The 21,409-nt window shown below is 43.5% G+C and overlaps 1 protein-coding gene across 1 annotated transcript in view; it reads left to right on the forward strand.

Moving 5' to 3' along the window:
* Positions 1-510: 510 nt before the first annotated feature.
* The window catches only part of FAM149A (family with sequence similarity 149 member A), a 38,636-nt gene continuing 17,737 nt past the window's right edge, over positions 511-21,409 (forward strand). The window contains exons 1-3 of the mRNA XM_052661468.1: positions 511-1,214; positions 20,189-20,299; positions 20,604-20,742. Coding sequence (XP_052517428.1) covers positions 511-1,214; positions 20,189-20,299; positions 20,604-20,742 — 954 coding nt within the window. The remainder of the gene's footprint in view (positions 1,215-20,188; positions 20,300-20,603; positions 20,743-21,409) is intronic.

Here is a 21,409-nt window from a genome sequence, read left to right on the forward strand (position 1 = left end):
GCTGCAGTCTGGGGCCCAATTAGCAGTGAGCTAATCCGGTTTTTGTTTAGCTTAGCAACCGCCTGCGCCGTCCCAGGGGCCCGTCGGGGTCTCTTCGGGGGCCGGAGGCCCGGGTCTGAGTCCTCCGCCCGCAGTGGCACCGGCGGCTGCAGGAGTCGCCCCCCGTGGGCACGGGGACCCCTGCCCTCGGAGTCTCGCAGCAGCGCTAAGGCAGAGAAGGATCTGCTCACCGCAGAGGGCGGCCAACCCGACGTCGGGGAAGGTCTGGCCGAGGAGTCGCGGGGCCGAGCGCCCCGAGGGTTTCCTCCGCGGGGAGAGAGCATCAGAGGCCCCCCGGGGGTGCGCGACTAGAGGGGACCCCACGGGCCCCGCCGCGCTCCCCCTTTCCCCCGGGCTCAGGGCCGCTTCGTCCCGAGCTCTGCGGGCGGCGGTGGATGGAACCCTGCAGCCCGGCTCCGCGTGGACTTGAGGTTCGGGCCACAGCCAGGACGGCGTATCTAGGGCCGGGACATGAAGGTCGCGGTGTTGGACCTTGGGTCTCTCTTTGCCAAAATCTTCAAGACCTCGACGGCGCCCCCTGCGGCCCCCTCGCCTGTTGCCTCCTCCAGCCCCTCGCGAGGCGCTGCTGCCGCGGGGACTGCGGGTTCCCGCCCGGGCACCTCGCTCAGCGCGGCCCGGACTTTGACCGTCCTCCCGGCCCTGGCCCCCGACTCCCCGTCCAGCTCTCGGGGGCCCTCGGTCCTGCTGCAGCCGACGCCCGTCGCGCTCCATCTGCTCGCCGCCCCCCACGCCCGAGTCTCCGTCGCCGGCCGCCGGGCAGAGGCTGTGGAGACTCCCGCTTCGCTGCCCAGTAGCCCGGGAGCAGCCAAAGTCGGGTCCTCACCCCTGCCCCTGCCCTTGGCTCTGCCGCCCGCCCCCTCCAGCGGCGGCCGCAGCTCGGCGGGCTCCCCCGCCCACCTGGTGGTCGTGGCGCGGCCGCCCCCGGACCCCGGCGCGGTCTGGGCGGCATATCCGTCCACCGGGGGCTCGGCGGGCAGCAGCATCAGCAGCAGTGTGACCGCGAGCCCGCGGAACCCTCGCCCCCCCTGCCCTGGGGAGAGAGAGCCCAGCGCTCGGGTGCCCCCCGGGCCTGGCCCCAAGACCCTGTTCTTCACTTTGCCGGACATCGGCGAGGAGTGGGCCTCGGACAGCGACTCAGAGGACGGCCGGCGAGGGTGAGTAGCCCCGCTGGGGCCAGGCAGGTCCTTCTGGGGACCCCACCCCTCCACCTGCCACAGCCACCTTGCCGGGCGCCCGGTTACAGAACAGCGCTATTTGCCATTACTTCCACTAACTCCCCTGGATCACCCTCCTTGCACTTTTCTTGGGTCCTGATTCCTTGGCTTTCTGTTCTTTTAAAATACAGGCTGTGACAGGCTTGCGCTCAGCTTTCTGGGAAATAATCCTCTGGTGTTTACCATCAGAGAGGGAGACACGATGAAACAGGGCTTGCAGGAAAGGAGGGCAACATTTTGTTTCTTTTCTGGCTGAAGCCTTCCCATTTAGATCATTTTAGAGTCTGGTTTCCTTAAGGACTTAGAAAGGAGCCTTTGAGTCCTTCTGTCTGATGCAGGATTGACAGATGTGCAGGTAACCCAATTCCTACACTGGCAGCTCTCATTTTAAGAAATGGTGAGACTCATGCCACCCCCTTTGTCAAGAATCAGCCCCAATTCTCATCCCTTTAAGTGGGATTTTTTTTTTTTTGTATGAGACACGGAGTTAATTTATGTATGTATAACATCACCTGACACAAATGGATTTGTTATATCTTGCATCCTAGAGCTCCTGCGTTCTTGCCATGGGGCCTTGAGATACTCCGGAAACACTGACTGACTTCATGGGGACCATCTCAATGGGAATTGGGAGACACTTCCCTCAACACACACATTCCTCTTGTAAAATGTGGATGTCAGAAGTCAGGCAAATTTTATTAATGAGCAGAAGATATAGCTATTCTTAAGTGGATATAAAGATGTTCAGCCTTTTGAATTTCACAAAAGGATATAGTCAAGGGCAAATGTAGTGAAAGGGTCAAGCACAAACCAGGAAGTCCCGTTCCAGAATGCAGATTTCTTCATTGTAGTCTATGAAGGAAGAACGGTCAGGCCTGCTAGCAGAAAAGCTCTCCTCTGCCCACAAAAATGGACTGGAAAGCTTTGGCATTAAGACTGATTCTAAGTCATTCAAAATTCAAATAACTATTTTCACAAAGCCACATGACACTCATCTCAGTGTTAGAATAAGCAGTTAAGTAGTAAGTTGTTTCTTTTCACTTGAATTATTGTATTATGAAATAGATGAATTAACTGATTTTTCCCCCTAAAGGAAAATCAGTTGCATTTGGTTGAGTGGCTAGAATCCCTGGAGGAGGGCATGGCAACCCACTCCAGTGGTCTTGCCTAGAGAATCCTCACAAACAGAAGAGTCTGCCAGGCTATAGTCCATAGGGTCGCAAAGAGTCGGACAGAAGCAACTGAGCATGCATGCCTGCAAGTGGCTAGAATACATATACCTAAGGAATCAGACCTTTGTCATTGGCTACTGGTCCTTAACATTTATGCAATTAATGTTTTATGAGCAAACAGATATACACACTGATCTTGAACTCTAGTCAGTCCTTTTTCCAGCAGGCACTGAAACAGGGCCAGTGAAAGCACTAGTGTGGTTTTCTTTCTTGAACATTTTAGTCTATGTTAGCATTGTCCAAAAATGCTCAATGGATACTTTTTTGAATTACACTGTATTTGGCACTATTTACAGTATGCTAATCTGCATTAGCAGAGATATCCAATTGTCCTGAAAGGGCAGACACTGAATTTTATAAAAGTGCTTTGAGGAATAATAGGCACAGATACATATGTTCAAAGATCTTCCTATTTATGCTTGTTTGTTCTCTCTGTGGAACACCCTACAACGCTTTTGAGTACATTAGTTGTTTATTTTTTTTTCTTTTGCATATACAAATAGTCATATTCCCTTCCTTTCATACCTCATTTCTTTTTTTAATCATGAAATTTACAAAGGGACAAGGGGGAAGAAAGAAAGAAATTTTTCTTTCAATCTTACAGACCTTTTGCATCTTGAAATGTATTTTCTCCCTCCTGGACATCTGGGTTGACTATAACACTGAATAAGAAAACATCCTTCAACAATGGATTTAAATTGCACAATTTTCAGCTTATCTATTTGTTTTCAGATAGCTGCTATTAATCATTAGCCCGCTTAACTAATAATAAAACCATATATTTGGTTTTCTCAAGCCAGGTATGTGAAGAGTGGAAGGTGGTTAAAGTAGGAATAAGAGAGGGAAGAGGGGGGAAGGCATAACTAAAGAGAATGTTAGATACATGTCAAACAAAGGTAAGAAAATCTTGAGAAACAGTTAATCTAATTTTAAGACCACCACTCATTTACGAAGAAAAGTCCTCATTCACAATTTATATATTTTGGAAGATCTATGCATCTTACCTTTGACCTGATTCTGTTCTTGGCCTTTACTAAAATTAAAAATACTGAAATTAGTTTCAGTGGGGACATATGCAAACTTTCTTTTAGTTCAGAGCCTTTTTCTTTTTCACTGAGGTGGTGTGTAATAGCATAAGTTTTGATCTCTGAGTCATAGATTAAATAAATGACTAGCCCACAGAAGAGGGGTTCGCTCTTTCCAGTGACACGTTTAAACCAGAGGCAGAGGTACTGAGTTGCCTCCTTTACCCCATTCTCCCACAACCCCCAGTGTGTGAGCCAGCACTTGTCAACTTCACCGTCATGTCCCTGTGTCTTTCATAGACACATTGTCCCTCCTTCACACTGATTTCCCGTCTCCCCATCCTTCATCACTACCTCCTTTTGCATTTCTGGTTTGATCTATACAATTATCACCTTGTTAAAGGACGTATTCTTTCTTTACGAACAGAAGAACTTCTATCAGTAGATAAGATAGGCAGATAGAGAACTGTTGTTTGTGAAGACTGGTAGATTGAAATTTCATGTGGTTGGAAAGTATTTCTATCTTTTTAAAGTTATTGCTGATAATATACAGTCATTGCTTTTGTGAGTGGTTGAGTTCCCTTGTTAAAAGTCTTGTAAGTGTGGAAATATCACAGTAGCTGTCTGCAGGACTTGTGAACTTGACTGCCAATGAAAAAGAATGCAGGGACTTCATTCTGGACTCTGTGAGTCCAGAGCTGGGGTGACTCTTCAGGACTCGGGCAGGAATCGAATGAGTTGAATTCCAATCTCAAACCATTTGCTCACTCTGTAATTCTGGGTAAGCTCTTCAGTTTCCACCATGATAAAATGGAGATAATAATGATGCTTTTCTCATACAGATGTTCCAAAAATTCATTGAAATAATATTTTAAGTGCCTAACATAGAGAAATGTGTATAACCCTGGAGGCTCAGATAGTGGGAGACCTGGGTTCGATCCCTGGGTTGCAAAGATCCCCTGGAGGAGGGCATGACAACCTACTCCAGTATTCTTGCCTGGAGAATTCCATGGACAGAGGAGTCTGGCGGGCTACACTCCATGGGGTTGCAAAGAATCAGACATGACTGAGTGACTAAGCGCATCTGATTCTTATCTACTTCTTGGCACAGAAATAGAATAAAAAAGTATGTTTCATTGAAGAATACATTCCAGGAGAAGAAAAGAGTGACAAAAATTCATTTATATTTATCATCTTGACTGTAATAAATGGAATCTTTTAGTGCAGTCATTAGGCAGAATAAATAAAAGTACACTCTAATCTTTCATCATTTTCCCTGCAAAGCTTTCAAAAGATACAGGCTACTTTAATTAGTATTACTACTGATTGCTGTACAGTATCTAGAAGAAAATGTATTTGCCACCTGGGGATCAAACTTTTAAATTTTAGAGACACTGCAGAGTAACCAGTAGCCTCACAAATCAAATCATATATGGCTAATACTTCATATAGCCCTTGACATTCCTACTCAATGATGTGTTCTTTATATGTACATCATATCTTTTTTAAACTATAAACTTTGTCTTGTGACATTTAAGACAGCACACATCCACAAAAGGCATTTAATAAATATTTATTAAATGAATAAATGAAAATATTTTCATTACAATACACTTTCATATGTCCCTAATCTTGTAAAAATCCAGAGGAAACTTAAATGTACTTACGTCTTGTTTTAATATGTATTTATTTATGGCTGTGCTGTCTTTGTTGCTGCTCAGGCTTTTCTCTAGTTGTGGGGAGCATGGGCTTCTCTCATTGTAGTGGCTTCTCATTGCGGAGCAGGGGGCTCTAGGCACACAGGCTTCGGTGGTTGTGGCATTTAGGCTCAGTAGTTGTGACCCACGGGTTTAGTTGCCCCATGGCATGTGGGATTTTCCTGAACCGGAGATTGAACCAGTGTCCCCTGTATTGCAAAGCGGATTCTTAACCACTAGAGAGCCAAGGAAGCCCTCTTTAAGAAAAAGAAAAGTATTTATTTGACTACGCCGGGTCTTACTTGTGGCACGTAGGAGCAACATCTTTGTTGTGGCATGCAGGATCTGGTTGCCTGACTAGGGATGGAACGCAGGCCCTCTGTGTTGGGAGGTTGGAGTCTGAGCCACTGGACCACCAGGGAAGTCCCTGAATGTCCTTCTTTAAGAATAATTGTCTCGGGCCTCTCTGTTCCCTTGTCTTGGAGTTTTCCCAGAGTTGGTAGTGCTTTCTGTTGGGACTTTGCATTCCCACAGGGATGAAAGGTGCGCTCAGTAGACAATTGTCATTTTTTTTTTCTTTTTATTTTACAATACTGTATTGGTTTTGCCATACATTGACATGACTCCACCACGGGTGTACATGCGTTCCCAAACATGAACCCCCCTCCCACCTCCCTCCCCATAACATCTCTCTGGGTCATCCCCGTGCACCAGCCCCAAGCATGCTGTATCCTGCGTCGGACATAGACTGGCGATTCGATTCTTACATGATAGTATACATGTTACAATGCCATTCTCCCAAATCATCCCACCCTCTCCCTCTCCCTCTGAGTTCAAAAGTCCGTTATACACATCTGTGTCTTTTTTGCTGTCTTGCATACAGGGTCGTCATTGCCATCTTTCTAAATTCCATATATATGTGTTAGTATACTGTATTGGTGTTTTTGACAATTGTCATTTGACTATTACTTTCTATTACAGTCAGATGACCATAAATTTTATTAAAAAATAGTAATGAATCTGACTTGGGCATTCATGCCTCACATTTGCTCAAACCCAAGAAGAGAATTTTGTTCTTAACGTCTTAAACAGTAGGTTTTTAAGCTTTAAATTATCTTCTTTACTTTATTACTTTGAAGGCTCAAAAACTAAACTTGAGCTATTATGTTCTTCTGCTGTGTATTTAAAAGACACATATTGAACATTTTCTAATGTCATAGCTAATGTAATAGCTAATGTGTGTAACGCTTGGTTGTTAGCAGTTACTGGTTACCATTCCATGATAAGTATGGAAAGTAAGGACAAATTCCTGGTGGTCCAGGACTCTGTGCTTCCAGTGAAGGGGGCATTAGTTTGATTCTTGGTCAGGAAACTAAGATCCTGAATGCCATGGGGTATGGCAAAAAAAAAATAAATAGATAAAAAATTTTAAAAGGATATCAAACTCCTTACCAAATTATATTATATTAAAAATAATAACCTTTGAAAAAAAAAGAATGAAAATAAATGTTTAGGAAAGTTTTTAGCAATTGACGGAGTAACATGTCTGTTGACTGATAAAACTTTTGGACTTTTTTGTGCATCTTTTCTTCCATTTTGCTTTCTAATAATTTATTTTTATTATACTTAAAAGTTATAACATCCACAATGAGTAGGAAAGAAAAATTGAATAGTCAGACTACACATTAGTCCTTGGGGTTGCAAAGAGGTTGCAAAGAGTCAGACACAACTTAGTGACTAAGCCTGTAAGCACATGTTAGCCTGAGAAGCACTGAAGCAGACTTTACTTAAACACTTGTAAACCACAATGAACAGCAAATTTCAGGACACCAAGAGGGAAAAAAACAGCTGGATGACCACACTAGCATTTTACTCTTCCTAAAATACAGGGCTAAGCAATGTTTGAACAGTATCCTCTGATTAAAGAAGACATTCTCTAAATGACTGTTCAAATCTAGAGTCAAGAATATGCTCTAGTCACAAAGTTTTTGGGAGCCCTGGCTGTGGGGATATAATCTGTGGCCAGAAGGAGGAGGTTTCTCACACTTAATGCCTTTTCTTTTTTTTTCTTTTAAGTTTTACACCAATGCTGTATCCGATCAGAGCTCATTCACAGCCCTTGATGGCAGTTGTTTCTCTCGTAAGGCATAACTTGCAAGTACAGATAATGTGTTTTTTGTTTTTAAAGGAACTTTTAAGAGGAAATTTATAGACATGACATACTTTTCTTCTCTTATTGCCAATCTGTAGTCTGTTTGGAAGAATCCCTGACTTACCACTAATAAACGATCAGATGTATTAATCCCTTCTGAACTGCGTTGGAGGGAATCATGTCCCATAGGAGGGAATCCTATGACCCATTAAGTTTTTTTAAGTTTAATTTACATTTGAAACTCACTTTCTTCCCCTGGTGGGAATGAAAGCCCAGTTATCTGGGATTGCTCTCATCTTTATCCTTAGACTTGAGCCTCATTCTGGGGGCTTACATAAGACCAGGGCATTCATCAGCGGGGAAGGAGCCCACTTGTTTTTTAATAACCTCTGTTACTGCTGAATATACTGAGATATCCGTAATCTTGTCCTTCGTAATGACGCAGGTCCCATGCCTTTATCTACAAAGGCCCTTCCAGTTAGGGGTCTCCCCGCTTAACTCTGTGGTATTTCTGGGAGGAGCCCACTGCTCTCATACCAACATTCTCTGTCACAGGACTTCCAGGAGGATGCCAACGCACACCACACAGCCTTCCTCTGGGGTTCTACCAGCCCACCCAGGCTGTGTACAAGGATCAGCGCCCTCTGATCCCTTACCTCGTAACATCGTCGGTCAGCCTCTGTTACCCCTGAGGTCTGCACTTTGTGCTTCTCGTCAGTTTCCTGAAGGACATCCTCTAGGAACTCCCTGGTGCTGAAAGGCTGATTCACGGCTCCACTGGCCCTTGGGAATAAGAAAAGAAGCACTCTTCCAATGATGGGCTGGATGGATTTCCGCCCTCATTAACTTCCTGGCCAGGCACCTTCCTTATGGTACAGTGTTCCACTGCTTTAAAGCATTAGTTTTGTGACTGTTTCTCAAATATGTATTATCCGATGGAGCCAAGGTTCTTAGCATGATGACTAGTATTTCCTTGTCTACCAGGTACCAAATGCTGTGTACATGTTCTATAGTCATTATCATGAATCCCCAGAACACACACAAGGAAGGAATTATATTTCCATTTACATATGAAGAAATTGAGGTTCAGAAAGGATTATAAATGGTCTCATTCAGATGGTTAATATGTGGAAATGAAAGATTCAAATTTAGGCACTCAATTTTTATCACCCACGCTTACGTGTAGCCAAGTTTTTTAAAGAGTTAAGATGGTAATAAGGATTAAAATCTACTTCTAAGGAAATCGGTAGCATTTTTTCTGAAACAAACTGACTCTAAGAAATTGTACTCTTTCCAATAAAAATTAGTTTGAACATAAAAACTCATGTTAATAAGTAAAATTATCTTTCTCAAAATAATATTCCTAGTAATACTATAAGGACACAAAAATTAAAGTGTACTTTTGTCCACTTTGAGGCACAGATAACATGATTTTTTTTTATAAAGCTAGAATTTCTTTAAGGCATTTCCTTTCTTTAAAGCAAAACTGTTGTCATCTCTCTTTTACTTTATTATGTATGTGTTTCGCATAAATTATTTTGTGTATATTTAATAGTAAATCAAATATTTTATTTGTACAAGTAAGGCAGATAATTAGCAAGCATTGCCTTACTGGCGAAAAATAACAGGAGAAGCAATTAGATATGCCTTTGCTAAGGGGAAAACGTACACATTAGCATTTTCTTAATTAGCCGTTTCACTTAAAGGGTTTAGAAGAAGCCTTATATTAATAATTAAATATTGACAACTGTAAAGATATGGGAATGGAGGTGAAAGGGCTAGTCTTGGTAAAACTATTTTTTAATTTCTAATTTAATTTAATTAGAAATTTAATTAATTTAATTTTTGGCTGTACCATCCAGCCTTGGTAGGGTCTTAGCTCCCCTACCAAGAATCAAACCCAGGCCCTCTACAGTTAGAGCACTAACTGGACCACTGGACCACCTGAGAATTCCCTACTCTATTTTTAAAAATGTTAATTACTGATAAAATTAGTCCTAAATTTCTTGGTTCAGATTTCACACAACTGAGACCGAGGTGAAGGACAATGATTTTAGGTGAGATGTGGGTAAGAAGAAATTGTTCTCTTACTTACAAAACAGACTCAGAGACTTCGAGAACAGGCTTATATTTGCAGGGGACTGGGGGGAGGAAGGATGTGGGAAGGGATAGGGAGGGAGCTTCAGATGGACTTGTACACACTGCTTTATTTAAAATCGATAACCAGCAAGGACCTACAGTATAGTACAGGGAACTCTTCTCAATGTTATGCAGAAACCTGGATAGGAGGGCAGTTTGGGGGAGAACTGATACATGTGTATGTACGGCTGAGTCTCTTCGCTGTTCACCTGAAACTATCACAACATTGTTAATCGGCTATACCCCAATAGAAAAGGTTGACATTAATACATGTAATAGGCAGTTGACTAAAATAAAAGCAAAGCAAGAAAAAAAAGTTAAGAAATTTTTCTCCATAGAAAATTTGTTTAGTAACCTTATCTTCAACAGTAACTCAGCTCAGTGTTATAAAAAAGTGGGACACCTCACTACATAATACCTTTTTTCCCCCTCCTTATAATGAGGAAAATGTGCTTTTACCTTTATTTTAGCCAAGGATTGACGTGTGTCTTAATGTTTCAGAGCTCATGATTCTTGTGAATTCAAAGTCAGTATGAAATTCAGTTTAGGAATGGAGCACTTTTCTTTACCATTTAATGTATTTAATGTTGCTCTTTTGCTTAACATGGACACTTTGAGTTTAGCATCGTGTGTGTGTGTGTGTGTGTGTGTGTGTGTGTGTGTGTGTGTCAACTCCAAATACACATAAGCCATCTACCTGTCCCTGTTGGAAACCTCTGTTTTTGCCTCAAACTGACTACAAAGCAGCAGGCAATCTTGTTTTCACCATAAGTAACAGTGAATTGTTCTTGCATTAAAGAATTGCAGGAGGGACGGGGGCCTTCCCTGGTAGTCCACTGATTCATCCTCTGAGCTGCCAGTGCAGGGAGTGAGTTTTCCATCCCTGGTCAGGGAACTAAGATCCCTCATGCCATTCAGTGTGGACAAAAGATTAAAAAAAAAAAAAAGAATTAGGGATAAAAATGTGTATTTTCCCTTGGGAGATGAATGGAGATTTGTATCACACATTGTACAATATTTCAGTGCAGAAATTTCCTTCATTCTACTTCCAACAGTGACAAACTAGGTTGTTTTAGGAAAACCACCACCTGAGTGCATCTAGAAGAGCTGGACAATAAATTTTAAAAAACCACTGAAGTTTTTATAAACTGGAAATAGACCAGCCTCATAGGAACTGAAACCCAGCTTTAAATCTTCTTAATTCCTGATTGGATTTAGGTGATTTGAATTTGCTGGCGCTGCTAGCCCTGTCTGCTATAAGAACCTAATTTAATCCCCTCTGTATTGAAGATTATAGCAACAACTGTATATTGTTCATCAAAGACACAGTTTATAAGAATACAGAAATATTGAATATAAATGTTTATGGATGAAGAGTTTGTACATGCAATTTCTAATGAAAAGAAACACACACTTAGAATTTCCACAGCAGAGAAGTAGTAATATTAATCATCTGACAAATTATGCTGGTACAATGTCATTTTCCAGTTTAGACTGCTTTTTAATAAAGGGTTACCTTTTCTATACAAAAAAGTAGTCACCTTTTAGGGTTTCTGTGAGGTTTGGGAGTAAGGTATGTAGGTCCCTGACCCCTAATTACCTGCCAAGCTGAAAGCACCATGCATGGAGGGTGTCAGTGAGGTGACACTTTGTGTTGACTGCGCAGACTAGATATTGTTCACTGAAACAGTGATTTCTGACCTAAGCAGGTTCTATACCTGTGGTGGTGGTGGTAGTTTAGTCACTAAGTCATGTCCGACTCTTGCGACCCCATGGACTGTAGCCCACCAGGCTCCTCTGTCCATGGGATTCTCCAGGCAAGAATACTGGAGTGGGTTGCCGTTTCTTTCTTCAGGGGATCTTCCTGACCCAGGAATCGAACCTGGGTCTTCTGCATTGCAGGCAGATGACCTACCGACTGAGCTATGAGGGAAGCGTATATCTGTACTATAATGAAAATTCACTAAACCTTGCAAAAGCATTGTTGTTGTTCAGTCACTCATCCATGTCCCACTCTTTGTGACCCTATGGACTGCAGTACGCCAGGCTTCCCTGTCCTTCACTATTTTCCGGGATTTGCTCAAATTCATGTCCATTGAGTTGGTGATGCCAATCCATCCATCTCAACCTCTGTCTTCCCCTTCTTCCCCTGCCTTCAGTCTTTCCCAGCATCAAGGTCTTTTACAGTAGGTCAGCTTTTTGCATCAGATGGCCGAAGTATTGGAGCTTCAGCTTTAGTATCACTCCTTCCAATGAATATTCAGGACTGATTTCCTTTAGGATTGACTGGTTGGATCTCCTTGCAGTCCAAGGGACTTTCAAGAGTCTTCTCCAACACCGGTCTTCTCCAACAGTTCAAAAGTATCAGTTCTTTGGTGCTCAGCCTTCTTCATGGTCCAACTCTCACATCCATACACAACTCCTGGAAAAACCATAGCTTTGACTAGACAGACTTTTGTCAGCAAAGTAATTTTTCTCCTTTCTAATATGCTACGTTTGTCATAGCTTTTCTTCAAAGGAGCAAGTGTCTTTTAATTTCATGGCTGCAGTCACCATCTGCAGGGATTTTGGAGCCCGAGAAAATAAAGTCTGTCACTGTTTCTGTTGCTTCCCCATCTATTTACCATAAAGTGATGGGACCAGATGCCATGATCTTAGTTTTTGGAATGTTGAGTTATAAGCCAGCCTTTCACTCTCCTCTTTCACCTTCATCAAGAGGCTCTTTAGTTCCTCTTTGCTTTCGGCCATAGGTGGTGTCATCTGCTTACCTGAGGTTATTGATATTTCACCTGGCAATCTTGATTCCAGCTTGTGCTTAATCCAGTCCAGCATTTCTCTTGCCTGGAAAATCCCATGGAGGGAGGAGCCTGGTAGGCTGCAGTCCATGGGGTCGCAAAGAGTCGGACACGACTGAGCGACTTCACTTTCACTTTTCACTTTCATGCATTGGAAAAGGAAATGGCGAACCACTCCAGTACTCTTGCCTGGAGAATCCCAGGGACGGGGGAGTCTGGTGGGCTGCCGTCTACGGGGTCGCACAGAGTCGAACACGACTGAAGCGACTTAGCAGCAGCAGCAGCACCCTGCATATAAATTAAATAAGCAGGGTGACAATATACAGCCTAGGTGTACTCCTTTCCCAATTTTGAACCAGTCCATATTCCATGTCTGGTTCTAACTGTTGCTTCTTGACCTGCATTCAGATTTCTCAGGAGGCAGGTAAGGTGGTCTGGTATTCCATCTCTTTCAGAATATTCCACAGTTTGTTGTGAGCCACATAGTCAAAGGCTTCAGCATAGTCAATGAAGCAGAAGTAGATATCCTTCTGGAATTCTCTTGCTTTTTCTATGATCCAATGGATGTTGTCAACTTGATCTCTGACTCCTCTGCGTTTTCTAAATCCAGCTTGTACATCTGGAAGTTCTCAATTCACATACTGTTGAAGGCTAGCTTGAAGGATTTTGAGCATTACTTTGCTAGCATGTTAAATGAGTGCAGTTGTGCAATAGTTTGAATGTGCTTGGCATTGCCCTTCTTTGGGACTGGAATGAAAACTGACCTTTTCCAGTTCTGTGGCCACTGCTGAGTTTTCCAAATTTGCTGGCATATTGAGTGCAGCACTTTCACAGCATCATCTTTTAGGATTTGAAATAGCTCAGCTGGAATTCCACCACTTCCACTAGCTTTGTTCGTAGTGATTTTTCCTAAGGCCCACTTGACTTCGCACTGCAGAGTGTCTGGCTCTAGGTGAGTAATCAGACCATCATGGTTATTTGGGTCATAAAGATCTTTTGTGTATAGTTCTTCTGCATATTCTTGCAACCTCTTCTTAATCTCTTCTGGTTCCTTTAGGTCCGTACTGTTTCTGTCTTTTATTTTGCCCATCTTGTATGAAATGTTCCCTTGGTATCTCTAATTTTCTTGAAGAGATCTCTAGTCTTTCCCTTTTTATTGTTTTCCTCTTTTTCTTATACAAAACATAATGGAATTAAAATGTTAACTGGGCATGGTTTTCAAAGTGCGAGAAGGGTGCCATCTAGTGCTTGTGTGCCAGTATTGCATGCAAACAACTCAGTTTTAAGGACTTGGCTCCCATTATTGTGGCTGCTGCTGCTAAGTCACTTCAGTCGTGTCCAACTCTGTGCGACCCCACGATGGCAGCCCACCGGGCTCCCCCGTCCCTGGGATTCTCCAGGCAAGAACACTGGAGTGGGTTGCCATTTCCTTCTCCAGTGGAGGCGGTGGTAAATCCCATACCTGCAGGGTAGATCAGCGGGCTAAAAACCCAGGGGAGAATTTTAGTTGCAGTTCAAGTCCAAAGGCAGTCTGCTGGCAGAACTCTTTCTTGGTCTTCAGAGCCAAAGGACGGACATGCTCCCAAGGAGGAGGCTTCTCTTCCTCACTTGGCCAGGACTGGGGTGATGACATTTTAGGGGATTCTTGAGAGGCCTGAGTGTACTGGGCATGTGGGAGGGATGGAGACTCAGAGAGGATGATGGCAGAGTAAAGGAGTCTGCAGATTCTTTACCCTTTTCCCGCTGAGAGAGGCATTCTGTCTTCCAGCAGGAGGGAGAGATGGGCTTCTTTATACCTGCTCAGGGTTAGAAGGCCTCGGATCTCACAGGAGAATGGACGGCCAGGGCAGGCCGTGTCCCCTTTATTCGTCGTAATTATTAAGAACTTCTTAGTGGGAAAGGGCACACCCCAGGTAGTGCCCACCTTTGGACATCTTGCTTTGATAATATATCTTACTTCAGCCAACTCACTCTTGTTTCTTTTAGTTTATGAAAGCAGTGGCTTGGCCACTTGGCTGTCTCACAGCATAGCTTCTGGTGACTCTCATCCTGGTGTCATTGTGTGACTTCAAGACTGAAACAAGCACATATTAATAAACCAAAACAAGGTGTCTGAGAGAAAGCATCTGAAGATGGAGACACCGGACCGCACAGGAAGTGAATCCGGGTGCCTAATGAGACCTAGTGCTGTGTGTGTGTGAGACAGAGAGAGAGAGTGAGTGTGTGTGTCTGTGTATGAGAGAGAGAGAGTGTGTGTGTGTGAGAGTGTGTGTATGTGAGAGTGTGTGTGAGTGTGAGTGTGTGTGAGTGTGTGGCAGAGTGTGTGTGAGTGTGTGTGAGTGTGGCAGTGTGTGTGTGAGTGTGTGAGACAGTGTGTGTGAGTGTGTGTGTGTGAGTGTGTGTGAGTGTGACAGTGTGTGTGAGACAGTGTGTGTGAGTGTGTGTGAGTGTGAGACGGTGTGTGTGTGAGAGAGTGTGTGTGAGACAGTGTGTGTGTTTGAGTGTGTGAGGGAGTGTGTGGCAGTGTGTGTGTGTGTGTGTGTGTGTGGCAGAGTGTGTGTGTGTGTGAGACAGTGTGTGTGAGACAGTGTGTGTGTGTGTGAGTGTGTGTGTGTGTGAGAGAGAGTGTGTGTGTGTGTGTGAGAGAGTGCGTGTGCGCGCGCACAGACTCTTGTGACTCCAAGGAGTGTAGCCCGCTAGGCTTCTCTATTCATGGGATTCTCCAGACAAGGATACTGGAATGGGTTGCCATTTCCTACTCTAGGGGATCTTCCCTACCCCAGGATCAAACACCCCTCTGCTGCTGTTTCCTGCACTGGCAGGCAGATTCTTCACCACTGAGCCACCTGGGAAGCCCAATGAGACCTTGAGTTCCCTGTTAATCAGATTAGCATCTTGCCTTTACCAGACTGAGACTTCACTTTTTATTAAACCTCCCTCTACTTACCCTCACCCCCACTAGGAATCCTTTGACGCGAGGAGGGATGTGGGTGAAATGGTTCCGTATTCCTTCTGTTGATTAAAATTCTGTTTTTAAAGATTAAGGATGTCAGACACCTGTCTGGGCAGACCCCGGGGAAGGGGGTGCGAAGGCCAGATCGGTGCGCTCTGGAGGCGCAGAGAGGGCAGTGGAGCGGGTGGACGCCTGCGGTCAAAGCTCAGGGCACTGGATTGTGAAAGGTGGCCCCTGGCAGCGGGAAGAGGGCACGCGGACCGAGGCCCTGGGAGGCTTGGTGGGAGCAGGGAGCGCCGAGAGTCTCTGGAAGACGGGGACGCAGCCAGGGAACCAGCCTCCGGCACTGCCAGACCTCCGCGAGAGGCGCGGCAGCCACGGAGGCGGAGGGGAGGGCGGGCGCGGGCCGGGAGGCGTCGCCCCGCCGCGCCGGAATCTGGCCGGAGGAGCCGGAGGGGGAGCAGCGCCGGGCGCCCGACGATCGGCGATCGCAGTGCCCATGGTCCGCGCTGCCTGGGCCCGGACGCCCCCGGCCGCACCCCTAGAGACTCGCGGTTCCCGGCGGCGCCTCGGAGGCACATGCAGGGCTAGCTAGTGGGCTGGGGCGCAGAGCTGGGCGGCCGGGGACCCCCCGCCCCCGGGGCGCGGGGGCGCCGCCTGCAGGGTGCGGGTTGGCAGCGCCCAGCGGTGCCCAGGCCTCTGGGCTCCGGGCCCGGCCCACAGGACGCAAGCCCAGGCCTGGGGCTGGTGGTGATTGGGTAAGTCCTGATCTGGAAAGGTAGGAGGCATGAACTTGCCTCCGTATAGATAGCATTTTTGAGCCATGCGCTTGATTTTTATTTTCCCCCCACTGCTTGCAAAGCCAGAATCCATCTGGTCGGTTCCTCGGCATCCATTCATGAAATCTCGTGCTGACATCATCCAGCCTCCTAGAGCCAAGATGCTCGCTTGGTCTGACGAGCATTCGTGGCGTCTGAGATGACTTTTCATCAGTCCTGAGGGCAGAGAGCCTCAGTTGCTTCTAGGATGTGCGTGTGTAAATCCGGGTTTATCATCCTGCATTTCAGCCCATTCACGTTTCAGACAGTCTTTTAAAGCAGAAATATGCATTTTGAAAGCTGCGGTTACTGATTACTAATCGAATTTCTGTAGAGCAAAGTGACAGAGGTTTGTGGGCTATCGAGGGTTTTTTTTTTCCCTTTCTGCTGTGGGGCGCTTGTAGGATATCAGCTCGCCAACCAGGAGGGAACCCTGGCCAGGCAGTGAAAGTCCAGTTAACTGGACTGCCAGGTAACTCCCAAGAGGCAACTTAGAAAAAAAAAGTCGATTATCTAGTCATTTCCTTGACATGGAATAGAGTGACTGAAGGAGACAGAGTGCACGTGCATGCTAAGTCACTGAAATCGTGTTCGACTCTTTGCAACCCCGTGGACTATATCTGGCCAGGCTCCTCTGTCCATGAGATTCTCTAGGCAAGAATCGTGGAGTGGGTTTCCATGCCCTTCTCCAAGGGATCTTCCCAAACCTTAGCCTTAATTTAACTTTCATGTAGCAACCAATTAGTGCAATAGAGTTCAGTGGTTGCCTGCCCTTCAGTCTTCCCTAAGACCCAGATCCTGTGCCCAGATCAACAGCCTTAAATGTACCAACTAGTGGCATTTTACTATTTCTAAAACTTAAGCAGAATGGACAGGAAATAGTGTAAAACTCTTATATGTCTGTGTATCATGTAATATAAGCTCACTAGACATCTCACCACTTTAAAGTTTTAAGATATTTATAAGACATACTTTTAAGTTGTGTTTACTTTCCTAGACTCTATAGATGACAGAGGAGTTGACAGTTTACAGGATATTAAAGATGCTCAACATTATGTCTGATATAACTATAGTACATGGTTAGAGGACAGAGAAACCACAAGGTTCAAAATAAACTGTAAAAGGAAACATGACCAGTTTTATACATTTTATCCTTCATTCACTGCCTCAGTAACTTGTGGTTCCTGGAGAGACATCCAGATTAGACGGCCTGGGTCCCAGGACCAGCTCCAACCCTCTCTTCATGACTGAGCAGTCATTGAGTTTGTTGGGCTCAAATTCCTCTTCAGAATTCCTCTGAACTTTGTGGTCAAATGTATTTGCTGTTCAGCTGAACTCTGATGTTGAAGGTGTCCCACAGAAATACAGGTGTTTCAGAGAAGATGAGGCAGGGAAGAGGTGAGGAGAGAAGAGTTGGAGAAATGGTGTGGAGGTATTTTCAGGCATCTGTTTTCCAGCTATCTGCCCCCTCCCAGCATCCTTGCATCTTTCAGTCCTCTTGTCCTCAACTACACTTTGAAGTGAGTAGGAATGCTGATCTGAGCAAGAATATGGTGTGATGTGAAGAGAGGGGTTCCTTCTTCAATTTGTAAACAGCTTTCTTCTTCGTCTGAAAAGATATCCCCTTGCTCCCTTAGAAAAAGGATGATTTTTTTGGAAGAAGAAATTACTGTTCATTGAAAACAAAGCAGACTGGCATGAGTCTGATTAGTGAATTTAACTTTCAAATGCAGAAAAAGCAGAGGAAGAGCTCAAAATGAGAAAGGTGGACTTGAGTGGATTAGGTGCTCCATAAATAGTCATTTTTGGAGATAGCAGCTATGCTAAGAACTGTGAATCTTCTTTCTTTATCAAGGATAAAGAATTCTCCAGCAATATCTTAGATGTGGAGGATACTTTCATTTTGTGTTAAACAGAAACATTCAGAGTGATTAGAGGGCCAAAGCATGCTCTTTGAGGTACTAATTTAACTAGGGATCCTTGCAGCAAACTGAGAGCATCTCTAAGTGAAAGGAAGTATTTTGGGTGCTATAGATGGAAAATATTAATAAGGTATCAGGATCATCCCAAGAAAAAACTTAAGTAGGGGCTTCCCTGGTGGTCCAGTGGCTAAGACTCCACGCTCCCAGTGCAGGGGGCTGGGGTCAGTCCCTGGTTGGGGAATTAGATCCCACATGCCTCAACTTAAGTGTTCGCATGCCACAACCAAAGATCCCACGTGCGGCATCTAAGGCCTGGTGTAGCCCAATAAATAAATAGAAATATTTTTTAAAAACTAAAGTACCCAGACAGATGAATAATAGGAAATGCTGGGAAAAGTGAAATAACGTAAGAACGCAGTGTTTTCATTGAGTGGCATATGCCAACAAAGGAGTGATTTATCTGGCCTGATTATGTAAACACTTCACATATTCATCTAGTTTAAGTCTCACAACAACTGGAGAAATAACTTGGTCAAGCACACAGCCTTGGGCAAGATTCTAATCCATGCTATTTTGTTCTATAGATATTACCAAAGAATAATATTTTATCTAATTTACCACCCTGGCATTTAAAATTTTTTCTCAATAACAAGCAAATTAACTTATATATGAGTATGTATTTTATAACACTCAAAGCAGATCTATTTGATACAATTTTTTATTGTATCTTATGTCATAAGTATTTTTATGTTTATCTAGAGTTATAGTGTCATGTGGAAATGACTGGATAGGGTTAGAGGTAAGGCAGTGTATTAGCATGAAAGCTTGCCTATATTCTTTTCTCCATTACTCTTTCTTTAACAGCTTTGCTCTTAAGATTGCTTGCTTGTACTTATGACTATTAAACAATAAAGGGAGGGGAAAAATCCTATAATTCTGCTATTCTCCCTTGTAAATATATATATGATTGCTCACTTTTGTGTAGTAATAACTACACAAAGTAATAGTTGCTGCTGCTAAGTCACTTCAGTTGTGTTCGACTCTGTGCGACCCCATAGACAGCAGCCCACCAGACTCCTCTATCCCTGGGATTCTCTAGGCAAGAATACTGGAGTGGGTTGCCATTTCCTTCAGTAATAGTAATTAACTTGTTAAAAATTCTCTTTGTTGTAGAGTTCTTTAGTATATAACAAAGGGTAAAACTGATCCTCATATTAATATTTTTTAAAACTCCATTTACAGTCAGAAACACAAGTGTTGAAAATTACATACCATTTATTTGAAAAGCAAATTTTTAAATGAATGCTAGAGTGGTGTCCCTATTAGAAATATTGAAAATTGACTTTCCAATTAACTACCATATCTAAAGTTAATATAAAACATGTGGGAAAATATGACTTTGATAAAAGAACAAAAGTAGTTTACTGTTAGAAAGGTATTTTGATTAGAGGGAAGTAAATGTTTTAAGAGGTTCGTTGAAAGGACATTTTAATGATTAACACTAACTGGACTATACCAGCCAAGTTTAATGCCATATTTAAAATTGAGAGGTTTCTTCTGTTTTAGTTTTCCATTACTTTTAATATTTTAAAACTATCTCTTTTTTTTTTTTTTTTTGGTACAAGGCTGGCTGGCTTTTGCAAGCCCAAGGGCACCTGGGGTCAAGAAATACCTGGGACCTGAAATCCAGCTCACGTTTCCATCACCAAGTTTTGGAGTTAGGCTGTGTCCACCTAGGTTTGGGGCAACCTTTAGACCAATCTGGTTGAGTCACAAGAAGTTGCTTTTATGTAACAGTGCATATAGGTAAATAACAACCTTGATTTTTTAAAAATTAATTAATTTATTTTAATTGGAGGCTAATTGCTTTACAAAATTGTGGTGGTTTTTGCATACATCAACATGAATCAGCCACGGGTGCGCACGTGTCCCCCCATCCTGAACCTCCCTTCCAGCTCCCTCCCCACCCCACAACCTTGATTTTAAGAAAAATAAAAATGGTAGGGAACTAAGCCTCAGTGTCTTGAGGTGTGTGTGGGGTGTTTGTGTGCGCTCATACATGTGTGTGTTTAGGGAGACATGATGGGAAGAGAGGGGCAACTTTCTATGAAAGGAAATTTTAAATGTCTTAATGAATAAACTTATTATATTACAGTTACTTTTCATATTTTATTTTTTCAGAAGAGGACTGTCAGAAGGATCTGGAAAGCAGAGTTTCGCTGTGAAAAGCAAAGATCCTTTACCTACCCATTTTACAAAAAATGTACAGAAAGCCATTGCTAAATACAGCCGGTAAGAATTAGCCTTTTAAATGCTTCTGATCACAAAATCAAAACTTGCCTGAATGAATATGGGAAACAGAATCACTGATGGGCCATGGATTTCTACAAGGTAAAAAAAAAAAAAAAAAAAAAGCTTTATTTTTAGCCAAGTGAAATATTACACTGCATAAATCTTTTAAAATCAGTGTAGTGTGAAAATTAACCAGTATATTTAAAGGAAGAAAGAGGAAGTAAGCTCAGAGAGGTGAAGCCACTTCCCAGTAAAACCTGTTCCCAGTAACTGTCGTTTATGTTACTTATATTTCTTCCTGCAGGGAATCTGCGTCATCATTTTCATCAAGTGGGAGCCCCACGCCTACAGAAGCCCCCAACTCCTGGTCTGGGTCTGGGACACAGAGTTCAACAACTGGTTTATCTACGGAGAGGAGCTCCGTTTACTCCTGGAGAGATGATGTATGTCTCACAAAATTTTGGATAATCTCATGGTTATAATTCATAACGATGATCTAAAGTTTTTACCAAATTAAAACCTTTACCTGGTACACTTGTACATACACATAAATATAAAAGCACTGACGTCACACATAAAACTGAAAATACACTCTTAAGAAAAATTAAAAAGCTCCCATAACCACACAGTCCAGCATCTTAGCTATTGATAGTTCTGTTTATCCCACATCCAAACCCCCTATCAGGTTGTTATATATGATTTCTTGCATAAATATCTGTGGTTGGAAATTCAGGAGAGATCTGACAATTAGGAACTTGAATAAGAGAAAAATTGGGGGAAAATAAAAGCTGTTTAAAAACAAAAAAATCATGATTAGGGAATTTCCCCTGAATATTCTAAATCAGATATTTTGCATCTAATCCTAGCAGATGTTAACCCAGTAGTGAGACTGAGCTGGGTGGGACTCTAGTCTGCAGCCCAAGCTTGCCATTCAAATCTGTGTGATTGCACAGTCTCTGACCTCTTCATCCCCTCAAGAGTCTGAGAATTCTGGAACACAGGCTTTTGTGACGCCCCTGTGCCCATGGAAGATTCCGGACTAGCTCCTTGGATGGTCTCATTCCTGCTGTTTTCTTGTTTGTGTTCTGGTTTCCTTTGCTTTCTTTAAAA

This window comes from Budorcas taxicolor, chromosome 24, assembly GCF_023091745.1.
Source record: "Budorcas taxicolor isolate Tak-1 chromosome 24, Takin1.1, whole genome shotgun sequence".
In the NCBI taxonomy this organism is placed as follows: domain Eukaryota; kingdom Metazoa; phylum Chordata; class Mammalia; order Artiodactyla; family Bovidae; genus Budorcas; species Budorcas taxicolor.